An 18,737-nucleotide genomic window follows, 5' to 3' on the forward strand; every position below is an offset into this window, starting at 1 on the left:
TTGTCTTACTAATCCATACCTTGAAAATGTATTTATTTTATAAACAACTTTTCAAAAATGTTATTGGCTTAGAGAGGGATAGAGAGATAGAACATTAATCAGCTGCCTCCTGCACGCCGCCTACTGAGAATTGAGTCCACAATTGGAGCCTGCAACCCAACCAGGAATCTAACAAGGGAACTCTTGGTTCATGGGTTGACACTCAACCACTGAGCCACACCAGCCAGGCTAAACTATTTTAATATTTTGCTGTAGCTCATCACATCACAAAAAGAATTTAATGTAAATAGTATTCCTGTTTCCACATTTCTTGTTTCCTGAGAGTTTAGAATAATATTTTAAATTTTGTATCTTCAAGACACTGTATTTTAAGAGTTCACAATAGGAAAATAAAAATAAAATGAGTTCACAATAGAAACTGACAATTCTTCTTCCAATTAAGGAGCCACAAACTTGGGGCGTCTGGTCAGCTTGTGGTATTTCTGAGCAAGGTCAACAGACTTCCGTCCTTGTTGAAAGGGGAAAGACCACAAAATTGCATTCCAGTGATTTCCCATTTTCTTAACTCCACTGAAAATGTAATTCACTTCTTCTTCAGTAAAGTTTTTACGAATTTTTCTTTCTTCTGCAATGAGAATTGGAGTACATATTAGTACCTGCTGGAAAAATAAAAATCTTCTTGAGACCCAAATAAGTACGTAACTTATTCTAAAGATAAGAACTATATAGTGAGAAAACTTCATGCCTGGGCTACTTATCAAATAAAAATCCATTTCAATTTTTAGAAGCTGAGTGCCTTCTATTAAGCTAGATGTTATCACTGTGACTTCTTCAATAATTTTATCCTATTGTAATAATACTTGCAACATTTTTCAATAAAGAAACACAAAAGTGTACAAACATTTGACTGTTAATTCTCTTGATATTCCTGTGAGGACAGTTAATAAACAGCTTACCTATCTTATAGATACAGTCTTCCCAAAGGGCATCATAACTTCATAGAATAAAAAAGAATATCAACACTTGTTATTTTAATTCAGTCTTAATATTTTTAAAGAATAAAGGTCTTGAAATTTGCTTTAAATATTCACTACTTATATGGATGCTCAGCTTGTTAAAACTTTTTAAAAAAATGGCTGCAAAAGGGGGAAGGAAAAATTTAACTGATTTTTAGAAATACTTTCTACAACAGAAAGAATGCACAGTTGGTATCTGTAAACACAAATATCTTCTGGTGATGATTATTAGGAAACAGTTCTTAGCTTTTTCATTCATTGCTAATTCATGTTATCACTGTAGGTAGATGCTAATGAGGAGGGGTTTTTTTTGGTATATTCACTTAAGGCTGCTATTTACTTTAGTAGGACCTGGAAAACCCTTAGAAAATCTTGTCCTTACACGTCAAGACTATTAGCTATTTGTTCACCTCTCCTAGGACAGGAGCCACAGTTCAGATCTTTTAAAAGAGAAGAGAAAGTCTTACCAGCAGAAGGCTGATAAACAAATGAAAATAACATCTGAGTATAACTTAATGATCTTACTTAGAATGCAAGCTCCATGAAGACAGAATTTTTGTCTGTTTTGCTCACCATTGTATCCCCAGGGCCTAAAACAGTGTCTGACACATAAGAGGTGATCAATAAATATTTGTTGAAAGAAAGAAGTTATTGGTAAAAACTGTTTTAAAGCTTATCAATGAAATTACTCCTTCTTTTGGGTCTACCTGGAAAACTGAGGTTATCTAAGAAATGATTTGTTTCACTTGCTAAATGATTTCAACTCATTATAATCAGTATTAGATGGGTTATTATAACATTCAGGAGATTAGGGTACAGAATTGTTCATGTAAAGCTAATCCCCACTTTTCCATTGTAGCTGCCACCTCATTGACTCCTACACTTAACATTTGTGCCCAATTCCCCAAAGGTTAGTGCAGCCGAGTAGTAGGCAGTCTAGAAGGAAGCAGCAGTTCTGTACAGCACAAGGCTCCCCTTGTGGCTTCTTCACTGTTCCTCTTGATATTGATTGGGCAGTGGGAAAGAGCAGGAAAACAGGCAAGGGGGCCCAGTTTTAGACTTATTGTTCAAATCCCTTTAAAATACCAATCCATCTCAAAAAAGAGCCTTGTCCCTGAGGCTCTTTAAATTTTTTAAAAATTGATTTTTAAAGAGAGGGAGAGGGAGAGGGAGAGGGAGAGGGAGAGGGAGAGAGAGAGAGAGAGAGAGAGAGAGAGAGAGAGAGAGAGATCAATTTATTGTTTGACTTATTTATGCATTCACTGGCTGCATCTTATATGGTCTAATTAGCATATTACCCTTTTAGTACTATAGACTTGTTTTTAGCTAAAGCAATTCTAACCCACACAAAAACTGTATGTATGTATGAATTGAATGTCACAAAACAGTATTTAGGATCCCTCTGTATGGTGATGACTGTTTCTAACACAAAAGAGAAATTTATCAAGTAGGAATGACAATATATCAAATTTTCCTGGCCTGCTTGTGAAAGAGATATGAGACCAATCTAATCACTACCTCCTCAAGATGCTTTTCTACATTCTAAAAAAGCAGGCCAAATTATTAACTACTAGAGGCCCAATGCACAAAAATTTGTGCAAGAGTAGGTCTTCCTTCCCCCCCGCTGCCAGCACCGGCTTCCCTCTGGCACCCGGGACCTAGGCTTCCCTCCAGGGACCTAGGCTTCCCTCCAGCTGCCAGCAGGCACCCAGGACCCGGGCTTCACTCCAGCTGCCGGCAGGCACCTGGGACCGGGCGGCTTGCCTCCCGCCCCAGCTTCGTCCGGAATGATGTCTGCTCTAATTAGCATATTACCCTTTTATTATTATAGAAGATGTTTTTAGCTAAAGCAATTCTAACCCACAAAAAAGATGTATGTATGTATGAATTGAATGTCACAAAACAGTATTTAGGATCCCTCTGTATAATCAATGTGTAGCCATAATTATGTACATTTCATGAGGCTCTGCAAATGATTTTACTTGGTAAAATAAGTGGGACAGTAAGTTGATGTTTCTCTCTTTTTCTTTCCACCCTTCCTCTCTCTCAAATCAATCAATAAAAATGTTTTAAATTAAATATATTCACTTATTCCTCCAGAGGAAGTACGTTCATTACTGAGTAGTTGTCTTTTACGTGGGGTCAGCAGAATTTCTGAAAAATAAGGAAAACATTTAGCATACTTAGTATATCAATTTGAGTAACAGCACATCAATTCCATTAGTATGATATTTCCCTTATTTTCCCTTTCTAATAAGAATCCTTAGGTGGATTAGGAAAAATTTTTAAACCACCAAAAACTAAGTATGCTTACTGGATACAACATAAATCACTGGTTGCTCAGAGACAGATTTTCTTTTCAACATTATTTTACCCTCTAGCTTTAATATATGTTCTAGGTCATAGTTCAGAAGGTATAGTCATAATTACAGTTTTAAAGCTACTGAATTAATTACTTTTGTTATAGATAAGTGATTTCCTTAGTTCACTTTTATATCTGTCTTCAGCTTCCACAATGACTTTGTGACGATCACATTGGTATGGACATGAGTGCAAGAGCTTGCTAAAATTTCGGCTATTCAGGGATTTTCCTACTGCTATGCAACCTAAAAGAAAACAAATTAAAGTGATGTATAAATGTTATAAAATGTCTAATAACAAATCTATGAAAGCAAATATCTTTATGATAGTAACTGAAGTCAAATCAGGAATTTGATTATAAATATGTCGAAAAGTTCAAAGTCTTGTTAGAGATGGAAACATAAGAACACAATATAGTGAAATAAGTGTTACGATAGAGGTGTGAACAGAGTTATGGTGATTGGTCTGGTTCTAAGCAGGAGTCACTGTTAGGAAAGATATGTAAAAGAAATAACTCATGTCCCGTCGTATTTTTTAAATGTCTCATTACAGAAAATTTCAAACACACAAGAGGAAAGGAAAAAGCATAATGAACCTTTATGTATCCATCATCCAGCTTCAATAATTAACTAATGCTCAATCATATTTTATCTACACTCCATGTATTCTGTCTGCCTGCCCCCAATGTACACACTAGATCAGCGGTCGCCAATCTTTTGGACCTCACAGACCACCAGTGGTCCACAGACCACCGATTGGCAACTGCTGCACTAGATCATGAAGCCTGGAATTTGCATTAAAGAATTATTTCATCTATAAATACTTTGTATACATCCCTAACAGATAAGGACTTAAAAAAAACATTATCACACCTAAGAAAAGTATGCTTAATATAATTAAATACCTAGTGTTTAAATTTCCCCATTATTTCAAAACTTTCTTTTTACAGTTGGTTTCTTTGAATCATGATCCAAAGTCTACCATTACATTCAGTTTATTTTAATCTATCAAGTCTCCTCTCTTCCTCCTTATCATTTACTTGTTGTAGATACTGGATCATTTGAACTATGGAGTTTCCCAAAACCTGGGTTTTGCTGATTTTATCCTAGTTGCAGCCTTTAAAATGTTCCTGTGTACCCAACAAATTAGTAATTAGATCTAAAGGATTGATCAAATTCAGATTCAATTGATTTTAGAATTCCTCACAGGTAGTATTGTATACTTCTTACTGCATCATATTAAGAGGCCCATAAAGTTTATCTGTTTTTAGGGTTAAGGTTGATCAGTAGGTTCAGGTAAGGTTAGCCACATCTATTTATTATAAAGTTCTCCATCTGCCTGTCACTTAATGGTATTAGCGGCGCATTTGGAAGGGACAAGGAGAGATTATCCAGGCAGAAAAGTTGGCTGGGATGAGGACATTTCTAGCACAATGAACATGTGCAAAAGCACAGAAGAATGAAAAAGCATAGTATGTTCATAAAATCAGAGGTACTTTGGTGTGGCTACAGTATAAAGTATGAGAGAAGTGTGGGAGAAAAGTTGAGGTTGGTGAAGGTTGAAAGGGTAGAGCAAAGAAGTGTCTTAAAAGCCATGCTGAGGATTTTTAAATATCTTAGTCAGTGGGGAGGCACTAAAGGATATTTATTAAGCAGGGAAATGACATGATTTCATTTGTCTTATAGAAATCTCAGTTGAAGGTAAGAGGATCGTTGTGGGGTTACTTCATCATTGCCGAAAATAAATGAGGGGATTCTGAAACAGAGCATTTGCAGTAAGAATGTAGAAATTTCTGAGGTAAAATTGGTGACTAATGAGCTGCTGGGGTTAGGGAGAAGTTTAGGATACCTCAAATAATTTGGTGGTTGATTGACTGACAAAGTTTGGCCTAGCATGACACATTTCTGGCAGACTTGAAGAGAATAAATGTGCGGTAAAATTTAAGAAGTGGAAGCAGGACAAAATTTCACAAAATTTTGAAAGCCAAGCAGAGAATTTGATTCAGTGAGTTACAGAGAAGCACTGAGGGTTCTTCAGCATGGTGACATGACAAAAAGCACATATTAGGAAGAGAAGTTAACAGCAATGTGTACATTAGAGTTGGGGGATGGTGAGACTTGCAAGTGAAGACTCCTAGAAAGTTGTGGGAGTGATTTAGGCATGAAGCAAAAAGAGCCTATGTGGGAAAGAAAAACAGAACCAGATCTGAACAACTAGAAATAAGGGATGTAAGGAGAAAACATTTTTATAGACGATTTAAAGTTTGACATCTGGGAAGCCAGAAGAACAGCAGCAATAGAAATGGAGTGGATGAACAAAGGGCAACTTAAGAGGAAGAAAGATGCTGTGATTTTAATATATTAAGCTTGAAATAAAAGCAAGATATTGACATGAGACTATCCTGGGTACAGCTGGAAATGGAAGAATGAGGTTATAACCCAAGGAAGAAGCCAAGTGCAGAGATACAGATTTGAAAATCATCAGTAAAATGATGGTTGATGCCACAAAAGTAAATGTTGCAACAGAGTTGAGTAAGTGCTATAAACTATGTCTTAGGGCAGTGATGGCGAACCTTTTGAGCTCGGTGTGTCAGCATTTTGAAAAACCCTAACTTAACTCTGGTGCCGTGTCACATATAGAAATTTTTTGATATTTGCAACCATAGTAAAACAAAGACTTATATTTTTGATATTTATTTTATATATTTAAATGCCATTTAACAAAGAAAAATCAACCAAAAAAATGAGTTCGCGTGTCACCTCTGACACGCGTGTCATAGGTTCGCCATCACTGTCTTAGGGGGAATACTTGTAGAAATTTGGCAGAAAGATAATGATAAAGCACTAGAGGTGATTAAATGGAATTGTTTTAGACTATAAACTTCTTGAGGTGAGGAATGAGTTCTATGCATCTTGATTCCGCCTGCCATAGAATATGCACTCCCCAAGTGTCTGTGAAATCAATGAATGAATCATCACTGAAAGAAGAAAAGAACTAGGAAAGAACCATCGCAAACAAACTAAGGGATGAAAGGAAGTTAACAGTTATAGAGTGTCCACTCTGTCAACTGGAATACTTTTGACCAGAGGTCCCAAACTTTCTTGCTTCATGGCACCCTTAAGAACTTGGTGATTTTTTTTACGGCACCCCTAGGCCAAAAGAAATGCTAACCATCCTGTTAGGTCCAAAACAACTTAATAAGTACTTATGTTCTAACAATTTAGTAGCTACTTGAAAAAACAAGACACCTAAATTGAAAAAAATATATTTGTATTTCATTCTTATTAATTAGAATTACTTCCTAATGAGATGTGTGTACCTTTTGGGTATAGAATAACTTCTCAAACCCTGGAATCAGACTAGACACTGCCAAATTTATTTCCTGTTCCACATTGATTTTCATGTGGTGTTTGATTTTTATCACAACTATCACTGAAAGCTTAGCTCCACAAAAACATGGATCATCAAAAGGAATGTAATGTAATCTAATGTTGAAAATCTGAACTACTTTGAGCTAGTAGTTCATGTAGTATCCAAAAAATACTGACTATTTTGTGCTCCACTTATAAAATTTAAAATATTGTGTAGTACCCTTGTGAGTTCACTGCAGAGCTCTAGGAAGCCTGGGTGAATAGTTTGGGAACTGTGGCATTAAATTATTGACAGAAGAGTATTTCAAGGAATGGTTATCAACGGTGTAGAGATACTAGGAATTTTTTGTAAAAGTCACTGGATTGGGAATGAGGGGGATGTGGCTTCAGGTACCCTTTAACATTAATGTTTAGTAGAAAGGCAATAAAAAAAAAAGCCAGATTGCAGGGAGTTAAAACAGGAATGAATATATTGAGAGAGAAGGGAGCAAGAAATGAATCTGGTAATAAATGGTGGCAGAAGAGTAGATGAATGTTTGAAGCAATAGCAAATCACACTATTGGATTTTTAAGATGAGGAGAAAGTAATATAGTTTAAGGTAGGACAAAAGGAGTTAATGGATAGAAAGGAAATAAAAAGAATTCACAAATATTAAAATGGGAAGAAAAAAAGAGATGGGATTCAAATTATAGCTAGAAATCAGTTTTAGAGTAATAAAATTAAACTCTACATCCAAGACCGAAGAATAGTAATATTTTGAGCCTAATGTGCAATAGCCTCAATTTTCTCCATAGAGTGCACAGTGCCAGAATAAGAGTAAAGAGATGGGGTATGAAAGAGAAGGAGAAGGGATGGAATAAGCACTATGGAACATTTACAAGTGCCCTGCAGAAATAATTATGTATGGTGCCAGGGGAATTAATTTGTAAAGTAAATGATTATGTAACCACTAGATTTTACACCTGAAACTAATACAACATAATATTAAATATAAACTAATTGAAAAAATTTTTAAATAGCCCTACAGAAAAAAATGAGGAGGCATGGAACACTAGAAACACTTAAATATTTATTATAAGCATATATAAAACATGTTTAACTTAGTCAGTAAAGTTAAACTTATAGTTGAACTTAAAGTTTACTTTGTCACAAGTAAAACTTATAGAAGTATTACTTCTGACAAAAAGAGTAATAAAAAATAACTACATTGATTCATATAAACAAATACTGGGAGCACAGGATGATACAGATAGAAGGCAATATTTTGAATGTTTAATGATACTACAAATGGTTATTTTTCCAAAGGAAATTAAATCACGCAGGCAGAACCTATTACAAATTCTACTTATTATCAGATAAAACTTTAATTATGAAATAACTAATTAAAAAATATTTACCTGAGCATCTATACTTGAATATTTTGGGACAATCGTCAGCTGATAGGAAATTGATGACTTCTTTATTTATTATATCTGAACATAATGTAAATGGATCTAAAAAAATCGCAAAATACAAGATTTTTTTGAATGCTAAAAAGAACCTGACATTTTTATAAGATTTATTAATTATCAAGAGATTTTCATAAACATTAGCCCAGTTTATGGGCTAATTGGAAACATCCAGTCATCCAATGAATAAACAAAAAAGTTCTGGATGTCAATAAAAGGTGACTGAGCATTTATACCAGAAAGAGAGTCAGAGGTGTTACGTTAGAGGGCAGATAGACTGATGTACATTTTTGGCTACATTAGTCACCTAAATATGTGTTTTCTTGAAAAATCAAAGAAGAAAAATTTTTAATCATACCTGTTACTGGTAACTGCTGCTTTCTATTTTTGACAATGGGATTTGGATGTTTAAAAACACGGTCGCTGAAAGAAAATAGATACCAGATTACTGAAAGTAAACATACTGTTTGGGGTGTTTACAAATGTTTCTGTAAGCATTCTGAGTGTTTGGCAGGTAGAAGGAGCTGGAGATGGGATCAACCAAAATCTACCAAATTCTGCCCAAGTAAGGTCTGAGATGGCTGTAACCTTGTTTCTAAGAGTGGAGCTGAAACAAGACTCCAGAGGGTAATACCACTGATGCCAACAGAAATATGGGACAAAAAGTTGTAAAAGAGGAATACAGGAAGAAATGAGGACAAAAAAAGAGAAAGAACTGAGAGGGCCAAAGTGCAAAGGCTCACCCAAGAACGCATCTCACGGCTTCCCAATTCCACATCCCTGAGAAGTCAATTAAAATTAACATTAAGAATGGTTTTGAGAAGAAAAAAAGGGATGATAATTATATAGTCCATCTTTCTAATACTTAGTTTACCCTGCAACCTTCTCCGAACATAGGAGCATCCTCTTAAGTTTTCCTTCTAGCACAGTAACCATCAGAAGAGCAGAACACAAGAAAGGGTTTAAGAAGAAAGCTACAATCTCAGGTCCAGCCCTACAGGATACCTGTGAGGGAGAAAGGACATGTAGCAGAAGTGAGGTGTAGGGAACAAACGAAAAGGCAAGCCTAATGCAGATTTTCATCACACCCTATTCCCTTTATCAAACTAAACTTACAAACTGGGTTTTGCTACATTGCTGATAGATTACCAGTGCATGCATTGTTACTGCAGGGTTTCACTTTCAGTTTTTTGAGTATCCTTTCTAAAATTCAAATCTGATCATGCCATGTAATTTAAAATTGTCAATGGCTCCCTACACCCTATGAGTTAAAATCGAACATCCTGAGTGTACCATGCAAGGCCCTAGATGAACTGGCCCATACTTCCTCGTCCAAAACTGCTTTCCCAACATTTCCGACTTTAGGCTGCTCCCCAGACATTGTTTTATCATTTCCATATCCTAGTGCTTATAGTGTGGCACATGGTTCTGAACAAAAAATATCTGCAGAATTTTCTAAAAGTTAGAAACAATTAATAGACGTACCTTGATTGAGAAACAGAATCTTTTTTTTCAAAAGTTCCTTCCTGTAAGTTTTGATTGCAGCTTGGGTTGGCTTTATATAAAGTCTTACTTTGCCCACTCTCCCTGTAACAAGCATTAACTGGATTTGCACTCTTTAACAGGGTCTTCATTTGGTCATCTTTTGTACATGTTTTAGACATAAATCCATGAGATTTGTAACTCTGCAGCTTTCTAGACTGGCTTGTATCCTTATCTTCTGCTTTGGGACCTCCACCAATACTATTTGTATGGAGGTGTTTCAATGTATTTTGAATATTTATGTTCACAGATGAAACATTATCTTTTTCTCTTTGTGTTTTTTCCTATAATGTAAAAATGACAAGCAAATAATTTCAAAGTAACCCATTTGCTTTATAATCCAATTTATACCCTTTTAATAATGCAGGAAAAGTTTAAACATTATAAATATACATGATAAAAGAATAGAATACACATGATAAAAGGGGCAGTTTATATTAGAAATAAAAGGAAGTTTATTCAATAAATTATTTAGAAACAACTGGGTAGCCATCTGAGGAAAAATAAATTGGGTCCATTTCTCACAATTTACACAAAAAAATGAACTAAATATTGATGTATAAAAATGAAATGATGTACGTTCTAAAAGAAAACATGACATTTTAATATTCTCAAGGGGAGGAAGACCTTTCCAACTATTACACAAAATCAATAAATCATAAAAGAAAAAAACTAATATAGTTTACCACATAAATTTTTTTTAAAGTTCTGCTAGAGTAGTGGTTCTCAACCTTGGCTGCACGTTAGAATCACCTGGGAATCTTTTTAAAATCCTGATTTCTGGGCCTCATCCTCCAGAAATTCTGTTTCTTTGTTACTAATGTTGTGGCCTCACCCCATAACAAAGAAACAGAATTTCCGGAGATGAGGCCCACAAATCAGGATTTTAAAAGGATTCCCAGGTGATTCTAATGTGCAGCCAAAGCTGAGAACCACTGTGCTAGAGAATAAGAATAATGTAAGGGATGGAGGTTAGTAGGAACTCAGAGGAAAAAAAAGGCCAGAAGCAAAACCCAATGATAATCAAAACACCTAGAAAGAATATGTATATATTTTAAACTACAGTATAGTTTTTCTACTGTTTACAAAAAGCTACTATAGCGAAATATGAAAAATATCAACAATAGTATAGAAAAATAGGCAAAAAAAAATGAACATTTCACAGGAAAGAAAATATAAATTGCTCTTAAACATATGAAAAAGTGCTCCCACTTAGAATAAGATAAACATGAAAGCTACACTGAGATAGCTTTCTTCATCTATGACATTGGCAGAGATCAAAAGGGTATAGAGAAACACTCGTACATTACAGGTGGGAGTATAAGTTGGTACAACCTCTATGGAGAAACAGTTTGACAGTATCTTTCATAATAAAAATTATGCATAGCTATAAACACTTTTACATGTACAAAATGTTGATGTTATTAACTGCAGCACTGTTTGTAATAGTTAAAAGTTGAAGCTAGCATATTCTTCAATGGAATGCTCTGAAATTGTTAAAAAAAAAAAAAAAAAAAAAGAATAAAGAGGCCTTCCAGGTAAAGATGATGAAGTTAACACCCATATGTATTTTTGGTCCTTCTATTTTTTTTTAAGATATATTTTTATTGCCCTAGCCATTTTGTCTCAGTGGATAGAGCGTCGGCAGACCAAAGGGTCCCAGGGTTTGATTCCAGAGATTGTCAACCTCGGTTGCAGGCTCCTCCCTGGCCCGAGCCCTGATTAGGGCTCGTGTAGGAGGCAACCTATCAATGTGTTTCTCTCACATCGATATCTCTCTCTGTCTTTCCTTCTCTCTACCACTCTCTAAAAATCAATGGAAAAATATCCTCAGGTGAGGATTTAAAATAAATAAATAAATAAATAAATAAATAAATAAATAAATAAATAAATTTTTATTCATCTCAGAGAGGAAGGGAGAGGGAGAGATAGAAACATCAATGATGAGAGAGAATCATTGATTCGCTGCCTCCTGCACACCCCCTACTGGGGATTGAGCCCACAACCTGGGCACATCGAACCTGGGACTCTTCAGTCCATAGGCCAACACTCTATCCACTGAACCAAACCAGCTAGGGTTATTTTTGGTCCTTCTAAAACACCAATTAGAATAGCAGGTTTTTTTTTTAATATATTTTTTTTATTGATTTTTTACAGAGAAGAAGGGAGAGGGATAGACAGTCAGAAACATCGATGAGAGAGAAACATCGATCAGCTGCCTCCTGCACGCCCCCCAGTGGGGATGCGCCCGCAACCAAGGTACATGCCCCTGCCCGGAATCGAACCCGGGACCCCTGAGTCCGCAGGCCGACGCTCTATCCACTGAGCCAAACTGGTTCGGCAGAATAGCAGTTTTTTTTAAAAAAAGGCAAAACCCCACAAGGACAGGAGAAATAAAAGAAGAAATAAAAGCAACAACATTTTGGAAACTGAATAGCAAATAGGTGAATGATAACCTATTTAGCAGACTTGATAAACCTGAATGCAAAGCTTACAATGGGAAAAGTCAAGAAACTACCTAACATATGCTACCAAGCTCTCAACATACACTTAGCAGGTAGTTGGTTAACACCAGAAGGTCCTCTCCCTTCCCAAGGCTGGAAATATAATCACTGGAGGAGACAAAACAGTCTCCACACTGGAAGACTCCAAGCAAAGCTGAAGGCAGAAAACTATTCAAGAAACAGAATAAGCAACTATTTACGTACTGAATTCTAAGACCCAAGCTGTCGTCCCCCATTTTGATTCCAGAGCACTGGTTGGTTGACAATCTCTAGGCAGGAGATTAGACATTGGAGTTTCTCCAAATGACCCACTTAATCCTATGAGAATCCACAGTAAACAAATTTTCCAAGGAGACTTTTAGCATCTGACTCTTAAACATGAGTAGCAACTAGCCCTGGACAGTGTGGCTCAGTTGGGTGGACGACATCCTGTGCACCAGGACTTTTTTAAAGAACAGCTTGGCAAGAAAAATCTTTTACCTTCTAACCTATATTGTTCAAAAATACTTTTAAAAAGTTCTATATTCTTTGAAACAAAGAAGCCAACCTCATTTTCTTCTCTTTCAAGCTGTTCTATTCTGTGAAGAATGTCCTTTGCTTTCTTCCAGTACTCTCCAATATTCTTCTCTTTCTTATTTATGTCTTCTAATTGTTCTGCTTCATTTTCATCAAAAGGACATTCTCTTAGGCTTAGAGATAATTTCTCAGCTTTGCAATATGGGGGAAAAACAGTGAGTTTATCCATTACCAGAAATGTTATTTTAACACTTTAAATAAGGACAACTTCATACCCCACACCTCCCCTAAATTCTGCCCTTCTAAACTATCTCAATCACCCACGTGATATTGAAAATAAGTGGAAAGCAAGTAGTTGGCAGAGGTCCAGGACCCTAAGAGTCATAAAACAGACTATTCTTCAGAGTTATAGGAAAGAGAATAGCATGAAAATATGTTATCCCAGGCACATAAACACCCTCAGGTATGGATACCGGTTTTAAAATAGTTTTTTATAAAAATAGTTTTCATAAAGTAGTTCCTCCCTACAATCCTTTTTCTTTACACATGATGCAGCAACAATTTTTCTTACACAAAGACAAAAATCGTTTTCATGGCCATGGCCCTGGCTATCAATTCCTTCAACGCACCAGGATCCTTCCTATCACAAGGTCTTATGCTTCACTGTTGCTAAGCCCTGAGATCCTCGCCCATAGAAAATTCCCTTCTTTTCATCTAATGAACTCTATACATTCAGATCTCAGTTCAAGAATCATTTCCTCCTGAAGCCTTTTCTACCTTATCAGGGGTGGGCAAACTTTTAGAGCCACAATGGGTGGGTTCTTAAACTGGACCGGAGGGCCGGAACAAAAGCATGGATGGAGTGTTTGTGTGAACTAATATAAATTCAAAGTAAACATCATTACATAAAAGGGTACGGTCTTTTTTTTTTTTTTTTAGTTTTATTCATTTCAAACGGGCCGAATCCGGCCCGCGGGCCGTAGTTTGCCCACGGCTGGTCTAGGTCTTAGTCCTTTGTTACAGACTCTAAGATCTGTGCTCTATCCATTCTAAACTCTTAGGTTAATTTATATAATACATTCACTTTTGAGTCTATTCAATTATTATCTATTTCTCTAATTAAACTAAGTTCTGTGAGTGCACAGACTGTTTCTTATCACTATATTCCTAATGCCTAGCACAGTGCCTGGCTAATAATGGGCACTCAAACATTTTTCAAATAAATAAGTAAATATACTTTGTATTATGATTTAATCATATTACCTATAGCCCTCAAACTATATTTGTCCACACTACATAAAATGTGAATTATCTGTACTGTTGCTCTCTTCCATATAGGTTTTTTGTATGCCGAAACACTCCAGGTGTCATGGCCAAATTAAATATTCTGCTCTTCAGATGTAAGAAGAGCCAGGGAGCTAAAGGGGCTTGGCTCATCAAAGCAGATAGAAATTTCCCTTTGTAAACTTTTTTTGTGTGTGTTTTTTTAAGTAACGATAAACTTACTAATTTTTTTGCAGTTGCAAAGCACAAAAGTGGCAGCTTTGTTTAGTTCCTCATTCTGAGATTCAGTTAAGGCTTGTATCATGAGTGGAAGCCCATTGTTTTTAAAAAGGTCATACTGATTTTCCTCTGGAAAAGATATAAAAAAGTAAAGTAGAAGAAAGTTATTTTACCATAAACTATCTACATGAGATCATAATTCTTCCTGTGGTAATTATGAACATAGTCCAAATTAGAAAAAAACCAAGTTTCAAAAGTGTATTCAATTTAGGAAATAACTGACACATAAAATGACTGAGTATCACAAGTGATCTCTGAAATACTGCCACAGAGTAGCATCATATCTCATGAGTGTAAACAAATGCCTTCACTTGGTTCTTAAAAAGGTATAGTTCCCAACCGCCTGGTGTGTCTCAGTGGCTGAGCGTCGACCCAGGAACCAAGAGATCATGGTTCCATTACCAGTCAGGGCACATACCTGAGTTGTGGGCTCAATCCCCAGAAGGGGATGTGCAGGAGGCAGCCAATTGATAATGTTTCTCTCTCATCGATGTTTCTATCTCTCTCCATTCCTCTCTCTCTAAAAATCAATAAAAACATTTTTTAAAAGTATAGTTCTCAACTAAACCTCAATTAAAAAAATAAAAATTTAAAAAGTATAATAAATCCTAAATTATATAGAAGAAAAAGAATAGAGCCCTAGCTGGTTTTGCTCAGTGGATAGAGCGTTGGCCTGAGAACTGAAAGGTCCTAGGTTCGATTCCAGTCAAGGGCACATGCCTGCGTTGCAGGCTCTATCCCCAGTAGGGAACGTGCAGGAGGCAGCCAGATGTTTCTATCTCTTTCTCCCTCTCCCTTCCTCTCTAAAATCAATAAAAATACATTTAAAAAAAAAAGTAAAAGAATAGAATGAACTGAAAATGAGGAAAGGAAGAGAGTAGAATAAACAAGAGAACAAACAAAGAGTGGAAAAGTGGAAGGGGAAAGAGCAGAAATTGGAAGAGAGAGGGAAAGAGGAAAGTGAAGAGAATTGGAAAGGAGGAGAATGGAAGAGGGAGAATGGCAGGAGAGTGAAGAGAAGGAGGAAAATGGAAGCAAGGAGAAAAAAGAGAGGTGAGAATGACAGGTAGAGAAAGAAATGATAGAACTTTTGAAGGTTTTCAGCAAAGAAGAATACGATTAGATCTGTGCAGCAGTGTGAAGCGTGTACTGAAAAATGGAGATGGAAGGGGAAACAGGGAACAGCCTATTGCAATAACATTGGTGAAAGATGTGAAGGGGCTGGGGGTCTTGGGAGAGTAGCACCGGAACTGGGCAGCAAGGGATATACAGAAGGGTCAACAGACGCAGAACCACAGGTCTTAGGGGCCAACTAAATGCAATGGATTAAAAAGGATGAAGAGCAAAATGACTGGTTTGGGACCTGAGTGAATGGGAGAAAGCACTACTTTCAAGCCTTTCATATGACTAGGAGGAAAAACCCAAAAGTGTATTTCCACCCCGTTTTAATAAGCACACTAAGTAAACCCAGTATTACCGCAAGTCTCTGTGCAATGACCAAGAGTAAGAATGATGCTAAATTTTTCTGCTGAATCCAGACTTTCATGAAGCAGTAATGCCAGAAGTTTTGAAACAATATGGTACTTGGATAATACTTGACCAAAAGTAGCTATTAGTATAAAATAGAAAAGAAAAAGAGTAAATACAAACTTATAACTATACATATACTATTTCTCATATATACTGTTTTTCAGATCTTATCCTAGGAGAATGATCTTATATATCTATATAACATCTAATATATATATGTGCATATATATGTAAATATAAATAAATGAGTAATAAGAGAGTGGCTTATATAGCCTTCATTAATCCCTCTTCTCATATTAAAGATACTTTACTAAAGCAAGTTTTTTAAAGAATGGTTTCTTAATATTTACCCTGCATAATGTTGGTAATATGAAGCATTCCTAAAAGTTGAATATGCTTATTCTCATCTTACACACTTCTTATTATCTAGATTGGACAGTAAAGACCTTCCTATGTAACTAATTCCTGCTTGTCAATGAAATCCACTACTAACTGGCCATGATTCTATTGATGTTGATGATGCAGTGAAGCATACCTGAAGCTGAGATGTGACAGAATTCAAGAAGTCTGCCATTTTAAACTATACTTCTGCTCATAAGGTTGTGAATTTCTTGAGGGACTATCTCTTCATCATTTTTGCATCTCTAGAGCTCACATAGAGCCCTATGCATAGCAGGCCCTCAATAACTGATTTTTAAAAAATCTACTTACTTCACAGTTATTTGTGAATGTCAAGAGTTGCTTATTACAAATTTATAGATTATCATTCCTCAGTGTTCAAGAGAATAGGCATGGGTTCAACTCTGGTTCTGTCACTCACTAGTAATGGCTGGGTAAGTCAGACCTCACATTTACCAAAAAGAGGCATACCCTAATTCTTTATAAAATTTTTAAAAATCTATAGATAGGGTTTTCCATTCCTTATGTCTCCAAAATGTCCCTTGATTTCTCATCTAATCTTTTTAATTTAATGCCACTTTAAGTGAAACAAAGGCTTAGATATGGTAGAATCTATTATTAGACTTGAAGTCAGAAGATTTGAACCTTCTGGTGGTGGGAGGTTATAACCTCCATGAGAAAACAGATAATCCATATTCAAGCTACCATTTCAACCCTTACGTGTTGAACTCAAGCAAAATGCAATTGTAGAAAAATGACTAAGCATTTTTACTCACAATTATCAGCAATACATGCATCCACTGTCTTTGTCACCACCACTGCAAGCTTAGCACTTGAAAGAGTCTTATGTGAATCAGATTCCAGTTGCACAAGAACTTGACACAATACATCCAGTCCACCCACAGATATAAAGTATTTCTGAACATGTGCTTAAGGAATAAAGTAGAACGATTAACACCCCAAACAAAACAATTGTATGGTTTCATTCATAATCTGCACTAAATATAACACTGACTTAACTTTTTCAAATAGAGCAGCGGTTCTCAACCTGTGGGTTGCAACCCCTTTGGCGGTCGAACGGCCCTTTCACAGGGGTCGCCTAAGACCATCCTGCATATCAGATATTTACATTACGATTCATAACAGTAGCAACATTACAGTTATGAAGTAGCAACGAAAATAATTTTATGGTTGGGTCACAATATGAAGAACTGTATTTAAAGGGCCAGAAGGTTGAGAACCACTGAAATAGAGTCACATCCCTCAGTATCCTTAGGGGATTGGTTCCAGGATCGCCCCCCTCCCCTTCCACCCTACCCTCAGATACCAAAATTCTAGAATGTTGAAGTCTCTTATTTAAAATGTATTTGCATATAACCCATACAAATCCTCCCGTATAGGTTACTTATGATGTCTAACACAATGTAGATGCTATGTAAATAGTTTTTATACTGTATTGATTAGAGAATGATGACAAGGAAAAAAGTCTGTACATATTCAGTACAGACGTAACCATCATATGCCTAACTACATATCAGCAACAATAGAACTTTATTTTTTGAACTAGAGGCCCAGTGCACAGATTCGTGCACTGGTGAAGGGCATGGCCTGCGGGGATTGGCCCACTGTGGGAGCTCTGTTCATCCCAGTCAGCTGAGTGGCTCTCCCACTGTGGGAGCGCACTGACCACCAGGGGGCAGCTCCTGTGTTGAGCATCTGCTCCCTGGTGGTCAGTGCTCTTCAGAGTGACTGGTCGACAGTCGTTCTGGTCGTTCCACCGTTCGGTCCCTGGGCTTTTATATAGATACTAGAGGTCTGGTGCACAGATTCATGCGCCAGTAGGGTCCCTTGGCCTGGCCTGTGCCCTCTTGCAATTCGGGACCCCACTGGTGCACATTCGGGGCCAGGGAGGTACCAGGGGAGGGCTCCAGGGCCTGTCCGGCCTGGTCTTACCCAGTCCTGATCTGCCAGACCCCAGCAGCAAGCTAACCTACTGGTCGGAGTGTCTGCCCCTGGTGGTCAGTGCGCATCATAGCTACCAGTTGAATGGTCAAATGGTCAGACAGTTGCTTAGGCTTTTATATATATAGACTAGAGGTCCAGTGCATGAATTCATGGACAGGTGGGGTCCGGCTGGGCTAGCCCCAAATGGGGCAGATGGGGGCCAGGCCTATTGGGAGGAGGAGATGGCGGAAGGTTAGCCAGCCGGCCCACCCCATCGGGCCTGATCAGGGTCTAGGATGGCTGGGGAGAGGTGCGGTGGCTGATCGGGTGGTGGGGGCTGATCGGGGGTGGGTCCAGCTATCTAGGAAGCAAACATAAATGATAGCAACACCTGGCCCTATCTCACACAGATTTGAGAGAAGCCAGTTAAAGAACGATGCTTGAAGGGGGGACGGATGGGGTAGTTTTTAAAAGAGCAAAAATACATATACACTGGATTCCCGGAGTGATTCCAAGCGAAAGGCGAGGAAGTGAATATTGAA

The 18,737-nt window shown here is 37.0% G+C and overlaps 1 protein-coding gene across 4 annotated transcripts in view; it reads right to left on the reverse strand.

The window, feature by feature from the left end:
* Window positions 1-221: 221 nt before the first annotated feature.
* TERB1 (telomere repeat binding bouquet formation protein 1) overlaps window positions 222-18,737 on the reverse strand; it is a 27,663-nt gene continuing 9,147 nt past the window's right edge. The window contains exons 8-17 of one of the 4 annotated variants that reach the window (XM_023763143.1): window positions 17,028-17,180; window positions 15,800-15,931; window positions 14,266-14,391; window positions 12,791-12,951; window positions 9,683-10,023; window positions 8,556-8,620; window positions 8,147-8,242; window positions 3,473-3,622; window positions 3,105-3,170; window positions 222-625 (exon numbers count right to left, since the gene is read on the reverse strand). In XM_023763143.1, coding sequence (XP_023618911.1) covers window positions 438-625; window positions 3,105-3,170; window positions 3,473-3,622; window positions 8,147-8,242; window positions 8,556-8,620; window positions 9,683-10,023; window positions 12,791-12,951; window positions 14,266-14,391; window positions 15,800-15,931; window positions 17,028-17,180 — 1,478 coding nt within the window. In that variant the 3' untranslated portion in view covers window positions 222-437. Of the gene's footprint in view, window positions 626-3,104; window positions 3,171-3,472; window positions 3,623-8,146; window positions 8,243-8,555; window positions 8,621-9,682; window positions 10,024-12,790; window positions 12,952-14,265; window positions 14,392-15,799; window positions 15,932-17,027; window positions 17,181-18,737 lie in introns of those variants that run through there. The other 3 variants (XM_023763141.1, XM_023763140.1, XM_023763142.1) reach the window with 3 other exon arrangements.

The sequence above is a fragment of the Myotis lucifugus genome, unplaced genomic scaffold (genome assembly GCF_000147115.1).
Source record: "Myotis lucifugus unplaced genomic scaffold, Myoluc2.0 scaffold_274, whole genome shotgun sequence".
Lineage (NCBI taxonomy): Eukaryota > Metazoa > Chordata > Mammalia > Chiroptera > Vespertilionidae > Myotis > Myotis lucifugus.